Genomic DNA, 13,476 nt, shown 5'->3' with positions numbered 1-13,476 from the left:
TAAATAGGTGTCTCTCTCTCTCTCTTAAGCATGTGTACTTGAATGTGTGTAAGTTAAATGTGTCTCTGATGGTGACAATGAGAGTACAGGATGTCCTTGGTATGGCTTCTCTCTCTCTTTGCACCACTTCACTAGGCAGGACCCCATAAGAAAATAACTTCTGGGACTTCCCTGGTGGTTCAGTGGTAAAGAATCCGCCTTCCAGTGCAGGGGACGTGGGTTCGATCCCTGGTCCGGGAAGATCCCACATGCCACGGGGCAACTAAGCCCGCACGCCACAGCTACTGAACTCGCGCGCCTCAACGAGAGAGCCTGCATGCCACAAACTACCGAACCCTCGCGCCCTGGAGCCCGCGCGCCACAAGGAAAAGCCTGCTCTCGGAAACAAAAGATCCTGCATGTGTGCCTCAACAAAGATTCTGCATGCCGCAACTAAGACCTGATGCAAAAAAAAAAAAAAAAAAAAAGTGTCTTCATTAAAAGAAAAAAGAAAATGACTTCCAACCCTTACCTAGAGTTACAGTGCCCCAGAAACAACACTAACTCATTTCATTGTCACAAGGTCCTTATGAGGTCGGTGCCATTATATATCCCTACTTTACAGATAAGGAAACTGAGGCACAGAGAGGCCAAGTGACTGGACCAAGAACTCCCAGCTAGAGTGTGGCCAACCCAGGGTTCCAACGTGACCTGGTGTTCTTACTCTAGACATGCTTCCCTCTAAGGATGCAGCCCTGCTGTATGAACAAATAAGATGGGACTTGACCTGGGGGAAAATGGAATGGGCTGGGAGTGTACTTTGGGGGTCCAGAGTCCCACCACGTTGCCCTCACAACCCTCATTTCCTCTCTGGGCTCAGTTTAAAAACCAAGTGATTTCATATAGTTCCCACTCATGGCACCTGGTGAGAATCCCGCGTGGGGACAGAGTTTAAAATGCAGGTTCCTGGGTGCCACCTCAGACTCACTGAACCAGAATCCCCAGGGCTGGGGCCCAGGAATCTCCATGTGTCAGCAGCACCCCCAGAGGTACTTTAATGCAGGGGAAATTTGCCTGTATTACTAAGAGGAAGACAAAGGCTTGAGGAGAATGAGTCAGGACCGGCAGTGACTGGAACTCCGGCCTTTTGAGGCCTGGGCTGGGACTGGAGTGGAAACCCAGCTCTGCTTCCCCAACCCATCACGAGGCTGGGGCTGGGCCCTTACGGAGTGTTGAGCACCAGCCGGTCCCACTGCCCCTTGACGTCATCATCTTCAGGCTGCTCCGTGATGTAGAGGCCGTCAAACTCCAGCTTTCGGGCCAGTTCCTTCTCCCGCTTAAAGATCACCAGGGGCACCTAGATCATGCAGGGAGGCAAAGGGGTGGGTGTCAGGAGACCACAGCCTTGGCAGGAGCTAGGACATCCTCCTGGAGCCTTCGTGAGACCCCACATCAGAGGAGCTTTCCCAGAGTGATCAGGGTAGTAGTGGGGAAACGCAGTCAGGGGGTCAGGGCTGGGATGAGGAAAAAACCCGGGAGAGCCCAGAACGGGCACCTGCTGCAGCCTGGGGCCTCCCAAGGGAAGGAGGAGGAATAAAGCAGGCAGGTGAAAGGAGGTGGAAGTAGGGCAGAGCCTTCCAGGCAGAGGGAACAGCACTTGCAAGAGTTCTAAGCCAAAAGAGCTCTGTTCGTCCAATTGTAAAGTATCAAGATTTGCTGAACAGTCAGTCCTCATGGAACCCATACTGAAGTTTTCGTAATACACCTTACGGGGCATCACAAGCTTCAGGCATAGTTGATGTCAGAATCCACATCCCCCTGTTGGCACCCATGTTATGTCTGAGGCCCACAGACCCTCACAGATAGTAATTCACCAACTGACCAACATGTAGAAAATAAATATTCCCGAATGACAAATTTTGCTTCTTGATCCAGAAATTAACATTATCATAGGACCCATCTCCTCAGCTGCAACCTGTATCAGTTCCCAGTTTGAATATCACCCTTGCTAAAGACCCCAATCCTGTACTCAGTCCCCCAGCCTTACCCCAACCCTAGACGCCCCCCTGTCCCAATCACTGTGTGAGATGCCCCAGCCCCTGCCCCAGGTCCTCTCAGCCAGTGCCCCGGCACACATCCCCTCCAAACACACACACACACGCCCCAGCCCCAAGGCTGTGGTCATGACCCACCTTGAGACAGTTGTAGCCAATGATGCAGAGAAAGGCCACCAGCGTATGCAGAAGGCTCAAGCAACGCAAGGCAGGTTCCATGTAGCCCGTGCTCTCCTCCAGGAAGTAGTACACCATGTTCTCATCCTCGTCGCCCTCTGCTTCCTCTCCGGCCCCCGAGCCCCAGCCAGAGCCTCCACCTGACCCTGCTCCTGGCAGGTCCCCAGCTGCTGAGCTCTCCATATCATCCTCCCCTGGTGGAGAGTCTGAGACCTAAAGGGGGACAGAAGTCAGCCAGGGTGGGGAGCTGGTGTCCTGGTACCTGGTCTGCCACACCCAGAACTGGGCCCTCATCAGATACAGCCTCTGCAGGACTGTCCATCAAGATCAAGGGGTGGGCCCAGGACCCTAGCTAGCAAATCAGATTCTGTCCTGGGAATCTGACTATTGAACTGAGTGACAGGAGGACTGAAAACAGAGTTGATTCGTCTTGCCAGTGGAGCCCTAAAGAGACTACTTTTAACACTAATATTAACACTATTACTAAAATTAGTAGTAGCTATCATTTATTTATAGAGCACCTTTTTTTGTCAGGTACTATTCTGAGTGCTTTACATACATCAGTCCTCTTTTTTTTTTTTGGCTGGGCCTCGCACATCTTTCAGGATCTTAGTTCCCTGATCAGGGACTGAACCCGTGCCTTCAGCAGTGAAAGCGTGGAGTCCTAACCACTGGACCGCCAGGGAATTCCTCATGTTAATCCTCTTTTAATTCCCACAGCTCTAAGATGTAGGCTCTGTTATTATCCCATATTACAGATGAGGAAATTAAGGCACAGAAAGGTTAAGAACTTTGCCTAACATCATGCAGCCAGTGAGTGGTGGAGCCAGACTCTGATCCTAGAGAAGCCATGCTCTGACCATTCTGCTAGACTGCCCCTCTGTCCTGTTATCTAGATCTTGTGCAAGACCCCGAGGGTCCCTTTGTCCTTTGGGGGGCCTGCTTCATAGCCCTCTCCTTCTCTTCCATGAGCTGCCCATTTCTTCCTCCCCACAAATTTCTCTTTAGCTTATGTGAAAACAAAGAGATGTAACCAAATCAGCGGGTGTTGCAGAGAGCAGAAGGCCTGCACCCAGGGGCACAGGGCTGGCCAGTGGCAGAGCTGAGCGTGGAACCCAGGACTGATTCCCTGCACTAACTCCCACAGGGCACTCAGGCGTCTGTTCCAGATGGACCCAGACACACAGACTCACCACCACAGGGGTCTTAAGCTCCAGGTGTTCAGCCTGAACCTTCCTGGGGACCCTGAGCCCAACACCTTGTCCCTGGTGAACTGCAAGGGCCCTGGGAACCCGTTAGGGGCTGAGCCTGCCGCCCCACAGCCCAGGTAAGCGCCTGATCCTCCCGGCCCCTCTTGATCAGCACCTTATAAAACAGCAGGATGAAGTTGATGGCAAATGCCAAGAAGAGGGCAAGGAATCGCAGAGTGTAAAAGTTCCGGGAGAGGTAGTTCTAAGATGAGGAGAGAAAGAAAAAGACAGAGCTCACGGTCCACTCGCTTCCCGGGAGAATTTATCCCAACATTCACCCACAACCCAAGCACCGGGGTCCTTAATATCTGGTCCCACAATCTCCCATTTATTGAGTGCTTACTGTATACCAAGGCCTGGGCTAAGAGCTTTATATACGTGAACCTGTTTAATTCTCACCACAACCCTATGAAGTAGGTACTGCTGATATGCCCACTTCCTGGATGAGGAAATGGAGGCTCAGGGTGGTGAGCTGTCTTGTCCAAGGTTACGTAGCCAAGAAGTGGCAGACCTGGGCTTTGAAGCCAGGAGGTCCAGCTACAGAGTCCACACTCCCACCCACTCTGCCATGCTGCTTCCTGGGTGAGGGTACCCTGTCTGCTTTATCCCAGGCAGAAGACATCTACCTCCACCTCTCCCTTCCTCTTTTTCTCTCCATCATTCTTTCCATCCCCCATTCTTCCCCCAAATCCTCACTGAACCACCCTCTGTCCAACATGTTTCCCTCAGCCCCTCATGTCAGGCTGGCCTGGAGAAGAGATAGGACAGATGGAACCCTGGGCCCCGACCTCCCTTCTTCTGGGCCTGGATGAGGAGATGAATTCTGCCCCCCCCCCGGGAGGAGCTGGGGCTGGTGTGGCAGCTCCATCCTGAAGGCTGAGAGCCAAGAAATAGGCCACGGTGGGAGGAACAGAGCCATGGCCTCAGTTGGATTTAGCTCTGGATAGAGGATGGGGGTGGGAAGCTGAGGCTGGTGGCCCCAGGTGCGCAAAAGAGGGGAGGTTGGAATAAGGATTGTGAGCAGGGAGAGGCCGAAGAGCCAAGTAGGGACCACCTGAAAATGCTGCCCTGTGCCCAGGTCCTGCTCTGCCTGGGGACGTCTCTGCTCTCTGCCCATATCGACTTCCCCACAGAGATGAGCCTGGCCCAGGTGGGCTCAAGGACAGGGTTGGGGGAGAGGTGGTGTGAATGTTTTCTGGGAGAGGAGGCTTCAGGGTGCACTTGCTGGGTCCTCACCAAGAACTTCACCCTCTGTACTTCCAGTTCTTCCCAGAATTCCAGGCCCCCGCCTCCAGCCTCCTCCTTCTTTGGAGGAGGGGGAGGAGGAGCTGTATTCTTGGGGGGTTCTGGTGGGGGTTCGGGGACTTCTTTCTTCTCCCCATTCTCAGCACTGCAGGGCAGGACACAGAGAGAGTGAGCAGGTGCCTGGGAAATGCATTCATTCATTCATTCAAAGCCATGCGCTGGGGCCCACCCCATGCCTGGTCCAGGTCTAGATGGTGCTGGGGACACAGTGGTGAGACAACGTCCAGCCCTGTCCCCATGGGGCTCTAGTCCAATGGGGTACAGACCCGTCACCAGACAGTGGCAGCCCGGAGTGGTCAGGGCTGGGACGAGGGTAGCTCAGGGGCTTATGGGAGCCCAGAGGAGACACCTCTTCAACTTAGGGGGCATGTCAAGGTCGGCTTCCCAGAGGAGCCATGTGAGCCAAGATGGGAAGGAGGAGGAAGGCTGAGACGAAGCACAGGGGAAGGTGTCACAGGCGGAGGGAACGGCTGGTAGAAAGGCTTGCAGGTAAGAGAGGAGCGTTCATTTCTCTACTGCCTTTCACAGAGGCCCTCCTCCGGACCTGGGCCTGGGACGTGTGATGCTGAGGTCCCAGAGTGACCAGGACATCCTCAGGCCCTGACCTCAGGAGGCTTCTAGTCCAGGAGGGAGGCAGTGATAGGGGCTGGGCCCCTTGGACCCAAGGCCACTCACTCGGCTTTCTCAGGCTCCGGCTCTGGAGGCAGCTCCTGTTCCTCTCCATCCACCTGGCGGCAGGGCAAGTATCAGGGCTGAGCCTGCACCCCAAGCGCCTCTCAGACCTGCCTATTCCTTTCTGTGTCCCTTTCTGGCCGTTTCTCCTGCGCAATCTAAGTTTTACTCCCACCCCCACCCCCCCAGAAGAGGGATTATGATTCTCATTGTACAGAAGGGAAACTGAGGCTCAGAAAGGTGGAGTGCCTTGGCTAAAGCACTGTGCAGAGTCAGGCTGGCTCCAAGTGGAGCTCTTCTCCCCTCATGGCCTTCCATCACCTTGACAACCGCACCCCCATGGCACTTATTGCACTGAGGGCCTGAGGATGCTTTAGGGGCCTCTGTCATGTGGACTACTTAATTCCCCACAACCGCCTGTATCTCTGAGGGTCTTTCCCAGTGTCTCTGACCCTATCTTGGGTTTTTTTAGTTCTTGGTCCTGCTTCTCCTCTAATTTGGTCTCTGGATCTCTTGCTCTTTCTGGCTCCAGATATTTTTTTCTCTGTCTCTCCCAGAATCACTACCCTTTTCACCGGGAGACTTCCTCCAGGTCTCCATCTCTGCGTCCATCTCTCAGTGTGTCTCTCTTTGTCTCTGCGTATCTCTCAGGCCCTCTCTCCGCCCTTTTCCTCTCTCTGTGCACCGCTCTCCAACCTCTATTTGTCTCTCTTTCCCTCTCTCACCCTGCCTCCTACCCCAATCTCTCCAAAACCCTGAAGCCCCAGCCCTCGCTCTCACCCCCAGCTTCCTCTTGATGATGGGGGAGCCCTCGGGCGTGGGCGGCTCTGCCGGCGTCGTGTCACCTATGTCCCCGAGGCCTCCGGCCCCTTCGGGCCGGAAGGGGCCATCCTCGGCCACGACCACAGTCCCGTCGGTGCCTCCCGGGCCGGCCTCCTGCGCCACTGCCTCCTCGTCGCCCGCGCCCTCCGCGGAGTCGCCCGCGCCTTCGCCCGCACCCTCGCCGTCCGCGTCGCCTCCGGGCCCGGCCGGTTGCTCGCCGCGCACCTCGTCGCCCGTGGGGTCGGGCATGCCCGCCAGGAGCTCGGTCATCTTCACCTTCTTGGCGCCCTCCACCAGGCCGCCGCCGAAGAGCGAGCCCCAGAGCAGGCGCAGCGCGCCCGCCGCCGCCCCCGCGGCCACCGCCCCCGCGCGCGCCAGCACCCCCCAGAGCAGCGCGGCCACGGCCGTCGCGGCTTCGCGCGCCGTCAGCCGCCGCAGCCGCCGCACGCGCCGCCGCAGGCTGCGGTAGCTGAGGCCCCGCAGGGCCCGACCCGTCGCCGCCGCCAGCCGCGCCGTCGCGCCCGCCGCCGCCGTCCCCGCCGCGCCCTCGGACCCCACCACGCCCTCTTCTGCGCCCTCGGCGCCCGCCTCCGCCGCGCCCGCGCCCTGGTCGTCGTTCTCCCCCGGCCCGCCCTCGGTCTCCGAGATCTGCGCGGCGATCTGCATCTCGAAGATGGTGTCCTCGCAGAAGCTCACGAAGAGCTCCATCTTCTCCGACTCGCCGCCCTCGTTCACCACGTCGAAGATGAACTGACGCTTCGACTCCTTCACCTGCAGCGCGGGGCGGAGGGGACGTGATGGGGGCGCCGTCGGCGGGGACTTAGGACAACAGCGGTGGCAGCCACGCGCGTTCGCCTCTGTTCTAAGCATCGTCGTTTTTATTTTTGAAAGCGAACCTATAGAGCGCTCGCTGTAGGTGCACTTGTAAGAACCTCAGCAAGGCTAGGCCCTGTATCCAGCATTTTATGTATGGTATCTCATTAAATCCGCACAAACCATCCTAGAAGTAGGGGCCGATATCCCCATTTTACAGATGAGGAAATGGAAGCCCAGAAAGTCACGTGTCCGGGGTGATGCAGCTGAGAGGTGGCAGGTGTAGGATTCGAATTCCCAACAAGCTGGTTCCAGGATGGATGTTCTTGGCTCTGACAGACGGAGCATAGTGGTTGAGGGCAAAGGTTCTGCAGCCAGCCTGCTTGGGTTCGAATGCTGATTCTGCCACTGAGTTAGACTTAACTCTCTGGGCTTCGGTTTCCCCTTATGTAAATCGGGGAATAATAGTAGGACCCATGCATAAAAGGGCTGGCGTGAGGATTAAATGAGTTAATAGATGCTGAGTGATTATAACAGTGCCTGGCACCTACCAGACGCCATATAGTGCGTGCTGTTGTGGTGCTGCTGCATGAGCGCTAGAGGGCCACGCAGGCAGACATGGACTCCGGACTGGTAGGAGAACGTGGGAATGGGAAGGAGTGAGCAGGAGGAAGTGGGTGTTTGGAGGAATAACACTAACAGAAAGAGTGTGCACGTGGGGTGCACGTGAGGGGCGGAGCTCCCACAGGGTGTACTAGAGTGTGAAGGGCCAGTGGTGAACCAGGGCTTCCTGCAGATGCAGGGATGTGCAGACGTCCCGGGTGCAAGGATGACGCAACGGCTTTTAAGCCAGATTGGAGAGGAGGATGAGTATACAGTGGTGCCCCAAGGGACACAGGTGAGTGTGCAAAACCTTGGGAGTTCCGGTGGAGTATGTGAAAGGGCCGATGTGCAAGAGCCTTGTGAGAGGGCACCGGGACTGAGGGAGGAATCGGGTGTGGGGAGGGCGTGGCGGCCTGGGAGGACGTGGGAAGAATGTGACCGTGCCCGGCTCAGTGCGCTCGGCGGACACGCATGCAAGGGCCTGGGTGAAACCGCGGGTGGGGAGTGTAAATGTGGGAGGGGTCTGCAATTCATATGGTCAGTGCATGTGCGGCAGGATGAGTGTGCCAGAGGACCCGGGAGTCAGTGTAAGAGGGCCCAGACGTGAGGGCAGGGCTCAGGCTAGGGCACAAGCCCGGGCGTGCATGAGCCAGGTGTCACTGAGGGGGAGACTCAAGGGGCCCAGGTGTTGAGGAGCTGATGGGAGTGCAAGTCTCATGAACTGTGAGTGTTAAGGTGGGAAGGGTGTGCAAGAGCAAGTGGGAGGAGTGTGCAGGTGCCTGGGGGCATCTGAGGAAGAAAAAGGAAGTGGGAGTGCAAGGGGCAGGTAAGGAGCACGCAGGCTGGGCGTGCACTGTGAGTGTGGGCAGGAGGGCCACCTGGACAGCAGCGGCAGGGCCAGGGGCCGAGCGTGCGTGAGGGGCACATGGGAGGGTGAGAGAATGGGGGGTGGGAACCACATGCAGGCTAAGTGTGTGAGGTGGGCTGGGGGCGTGCCGGGGCTACGTGAGCGTACTTTGGAGCAAGTGAGTGTGTAAGGGGCATTCAAACACTTGTAGGCTGGGCATATTCGGGGCACATCAGGTCAAGGAGTAGGCCTGGCCACCAAGGACACGCAGGGGCTCTTGTGGGTGAGTTGGTGAGGGTTGTCCAAGTGCTCATGAAGGAGCATGGGTGTGCCAGGGCATGTGTGGGTGAATGAGTGAGGGCGGGCAACCATATGGCATGCCAGGGCTGCAGGAATGCACACGGGCATCCTCAGAGTGAGTGTGCAAGAGAGGTGCACCCACATGTGGGCCCAGCATAAGTGGGAGGGGCATTGTGTGCTAGGAACTCAGAGGGCATTTGGGGGCACAAAATGCCAGTCACCAGTCATCAGGGCACCCTAGAGCCCCCACGGTGAGTGTGCAAAAGAGTGGGCATGGGCAGGCCAGGGCCAAGAGAGGGCATACCAGGGGCTGCTGGTAAGGTGAGCAAGGTGTGTGTAACCACGTGGGTTCAAGTACAAGAGTGTGGGTGTGGTCGCATCAGGATTATAAGAGCTCCCAGGGTGAGTGTGCAAGTGGCAGGCGTGGTGTGCGAGCAGCCACAGTGAGGGCCCACAGACGCTGCTGCATGTATAAGGGTATATGTCCATGCCAAGTCTGCACGAGGTGGGCATGGGCTTGCACGAGCAGAGCAGGGGCACACCAGGGTCTGCAGAGCGGATGTGCGAAGCGTGCACAGCTCCATGTGTGGTCCAAGCGTGCCAGGAGCATTCCCCGAAGCCCGGGAGGCAAGCATGCGCGTATGCGGGGCCACCGACCTGGGGCATCTCCCACTGGGCGCGGTTGGTCTCCGAGATCTCGAAGTAGATACGCTCGATGCGGCGGGAGGCGCCCATGATCTCGATGCGGCCCAGGTAGGGCCGGAAGTACTCGAGGATGCTCTCGGCCAGCTCGAGGAAGTTGCGCAGGCGCGGGTCGTGAGGCACATGCTCCGACAGGTTGGTGAGCAGCACGGCCACATTGAAGCCAATGTCGCGGGCTGGCTCCTGGAAGCGGTTGGCAAACTCCTTGCAGTCGATCATCTCGTTCTCATCCGCTTCGGAGCACGAAAGCAGGAATTGGATTTCTGGACCGGTGAACTGCTTCTGGCTGTCCATGGCCTGGGGCGTGGGCAGGGGTGAGCGGGGGAGGTCAGAGGGGTGGCCTAGGGAGCCCCACTGCCTTTCCAGAAACAACTATGGACTTTTCATAAGGAGAGAAAAATCCAGAATCATATAACCAGCACCCAAGGCTGACGCCCAGCAGGTTGGTATGGGTGAGGCTGTACCAGCTATTAAAACACTGAATGTTACGGGACTTCCCTGGTGGCACAGTGGTTAAGAATCCACCTGCCAATTCAGGGGACACGGGTTCGAGCCCTGGTCCGGGAAGATTCCACATGCCGCGGAGCAACTAAGCCTGTGCGCCACAACTACTGAGCCTGTGCTCTAGACCCCGCGAGCCACAACTCCTGAGCCCACGTGCCACAACTACTGAAGCCCGTGCACCTAGAGCCTGGGCTGCGCAACGAGAGAAGCCACCACAACGAGAAGCCCACACACCGCAACGAAAAGTAGCCCCCACTCGCTGCAACTAGAGAAAGGCCACGCACAGCAGTGAAGACCCAATGCAGCCAAAAGTAAGTAAATCTATTTATTTAAAAAAATACTGAATGCTGCATTTCCACTAAGCTGAGCAACCATCCACTGTCAGATAAAGTCAATTTTCAGAGATGGTAAGATGTGAATTGATGAAACTCAGCACTTGTGTAGCAGCTGGTAAAGAGATGCTGCCCCAAGCTCCCTGCCTGCCATCCTGGTGAGTCCCCGCAGGCCTGCTCTCCACCCATCCTCCCCCCACATGATGGCACCTGTGGTCTGTATCAGAGGCTTTCCTGACCCTGTGGCTGCAGCAGGGGCCTGTCCAGCTGAGGTCGGGGAGCAGCAGGAGAATGGACTCGTGGTATTTCTGTCCTCGGCTCCCTCCCTGTGCTGCTGTATCTCTCCGCCAAAGGTCAGTTCTCCCGTCCTGTCCACACAGCTCCTTCTATCTCTGAGTTCGATAATTGCTCTTTCTTCCAGGCCAGCCCCCTGACAGCTAGGGCCCTGACTGATACACGCCACCACCTTTGCCCCTTCCCCAAGGCCCTTTGGTCCCTTATCCTACCATTTCCAGCACCTGACACAATGGAGACCTCCAAATTTCAACTGGGAATAAAGTCGTATGCCCATCACTCCAGAACATATTTTCAGCTACTATATGTGTAAGAACTATAACATGACAGGGATGATTGGAGCCCTCCGTGCACCCTTCTCTTGCTCCATTACCCCCACCCTCCCCCAAGGTAACCACCAAGGAGTTGGTGTATCCTTCCAGAAAACTATGTGTGACATGGCTGGACCTAGTGGGTATTATGCTTAGTGAAATAAGTCAGACAAAGACAAATACTGTATGTTATCACTTATATGTGGAATCTAAAAAATAAAACGAATGAATATAACAAAACAGAAACAGACTCACAGATACAGAGAACAAATTAGAACAAACCAGTGAGGAGAGGGCATGGGGGAGGGGCAAGATAGGGATAGGAGATTAAGAGAGACAAACTACTATGAATAAAATAAATAAGCTACAAGGACATATTGTACAGCACAGAGAATATCGCCAATATTTTATGATAACTTTAAATGGAGTATAATCTATAAAAATATTGACTCACTATGTTGTACACCTGAAACTAAGATAATATTGTAAATCAACTACACTTCAATAAAAAAAGATGTGTCAGTACTTCTACTACTTATATTCTGTCATTTTCTCACACAAAAAATTTGGTATCCTGTGCATTATTTTGATTTAAAGAATATTATAATCGTAATTTGAAACGTGCTCTTTTCACTCAGCTGTACGTTTTCAAGATCTATCCATGTTGATATATAGATCAAATGAATGCATTTTCACTGCTGTGTAGTATTCCTGTTTTATAAACACAACACTCTATTCTCCTGATGACAGACATTTAGTTTATTTCCAGTTTTTAACTTTACAGACACTTTCATTGAACGTTCTTGTACTAATCTTCAATGTACTCTTTGCAAGAGGTTCTCTGGGGCAGTCTTTCAAATGTTTTGACCACACCTATAGTAAGAATGCATTTTATAATGTGACAAAAAAAAAGTTTTCATGACACAATTCTGACTTTCACTATGTAACACACTCTGCAATGTTCTATTCTATTTTATTTTTAAAGATGCTGGGCATGACTTAACTAAATTTCAGGACCAACAGATGGGTTGCAACATGGTTTGAGAAACACTGTTCTGGGGTATGAACAGAAGCGAAAATTTCTGGCTCTAAAAAATGCTTTGTAGCCAAGAACTTTGCAAAATGCTTTCTAAATGAGTAACACGCTTTGCAAATCATGAAGGGCTCTAGAAACCACAGAGTGTGGAGACATAATCACACAGGAACTCTTCACCTTCTACCATCACGCCATCAACCTGACTCCTTCCCTTATGATACAGTGTGACACTGTCCCTCTTAAAATCTGACCCCCCCCCAACCATGCTCTACATTGTCCATTTGCCTATCCCCTTCTTTTCTTTTTTTTTTTTTTTTTTTTGCGGTATGTGGGCCTCTCACTGTTGGGGCCTCTCCCGTTGCGGAACACAGGCTCCGGACGCGCAAGCTCAGCGGCCATGACTCACGGGCCAAGCCGCTCCGCGGCATGTGGGATCCTCCCGGACCGGGGCACGAACCCGTGTCCCCTGCATCGGCAGGCGGACGTTCAACCACTGCGCCATCAGGGAAGCCCTATCCCCTTCTTTTGAAATACCTTTTTCTCTGACTGTTGTCAGTTTCCTTGGCTGGAGTCTCCTTCTCTTCCAGACCTCTAAAGGCTGGAGGGGCTCCAGGCCTGGAATCTGCACGCTTTTCTTGAGATATACACTCGTCATGGAGATGTCATGGAGGCCCGAACCTCTGAAAGCCATCCCATGCCGATGATGGTAAAGTCTACATCCCAGCCCTGACTGCTCCCCAGAATCCATACACTTAAGAGTGGAAGCCTTATCTGACATCTCTTTGTGGAAATGGCCAAAACTGACCTCTTGATTTCAAAACCTCTCCTCCCACAGTCTTACCCATCTCAGGAATAGCATCACCACCCACCCAGGTGCTTAAGTTAAAACCTTTGAGTCATCCTGGATTCCTCTCTTTTATCTCACTACCCACACCTAATCCATCAGCAAATCTGTCAGCTCTACTTTCGAAAGATGTAGGACACACACACTTCTGCCCCCTCCATGGCCCCTACCCTGGTTTTGTCCCCCACTGGACCCTCACAGCAACCTTCTCCCTGGTCTCCCTGATCCTCTTCTATCCCCACAGTCTCTCCCCCCCCCCACAGATGGAGGGACCCTGTGAACACCTGAGTCAGGTCACAGTCCTCCCCTGCTCAGAATCCTCCCTTAGCTCCATCTCATTCAGGTTAAGAGTCAGAGTCCTCCCTGCAGCCAACCAGTGCCAGCACATCTGTCCCCCTCACTTCTCAGACTTAAAGTTTTCCTCTCCCCGCCCCCAACAGCCCTCTCCAGCCATACTGGCCTCCTTTGCATCCCTCTTATTCCCACTTTTCAGCCTTTACACTTGTTGTCCCTTTTCCTGGGGATGCCACAAGCTCCCCTACCTTCACAGGGTAGCTTTCAGCTCTTGGCTTCAATGTCCTCTTCTAGAAAGACCTTCCCTGACCACCCAATTTACAGGGCTTACTCCACG

The 13,476-nt window shown here is 54.5% G+C and overlaps 1 protein-coding gene across 3 annotated transcripts in view; it reads right to left on the bottom strand.

Moving 5' to 3' along the window:
* The window catches only part of RYR1 (ryanodine receptor 1), a gene marked incomplete at its 5' end in the record, with an annotated part of 117,246 nt that overhangs the window by 6,610 nt on the left and 97,160 nt on the right, over positions 1-13,476 (bottom strand). For all 3 annotated transcript variants that reach the window (XM_079723525.1, XM_079723527.1, XM_079723526.1), the window contains 7 exons: positions 1,206-1,336; positions 2,172-2,423; positions 3,576-3,662; positions 4,697-4,850; positions 5,441-5,493; positions 6,218-7,030; positions 9,480-9,821. In XM_079723525.1, the coding sequence (XP_079579651.1) occupies positions 1,206-1,336; positions 2,172-2,423; positions 3,576-3,662; positions 4,697-4,850; positions 5,441-5,493; positions 6,218-7,030; positions 9,480-9,821 (1,832 nt within the window). The remainder of the gene's footprint in view (positions 1-1,205; positions 1,337-2,171; positions 2,424-3,575; positions 3,663-4,696; positions 4,851-5,440; positions 5,494-6,217; positions 7,031-9,479; positions 9,822-13,476) is intronic.

This window comes from Hyperoodon ampullatus (genome assembly GCF_949752795.1).
Source record: "Hyperoodon ampullatus genome assembly, chromosome: 18".
Taxonomy (NCBI): Eukaryota; Metazoa; Chordata; class Mammalia; order Artiodactyla; family Ziphiidae; genus Hyperoodon; species Hyperoodon ampullatus.
Note: the sequence above shows the minus strand (reverse complement) of the source record. Positions and strands in the feature narration are given on the sequence as shown.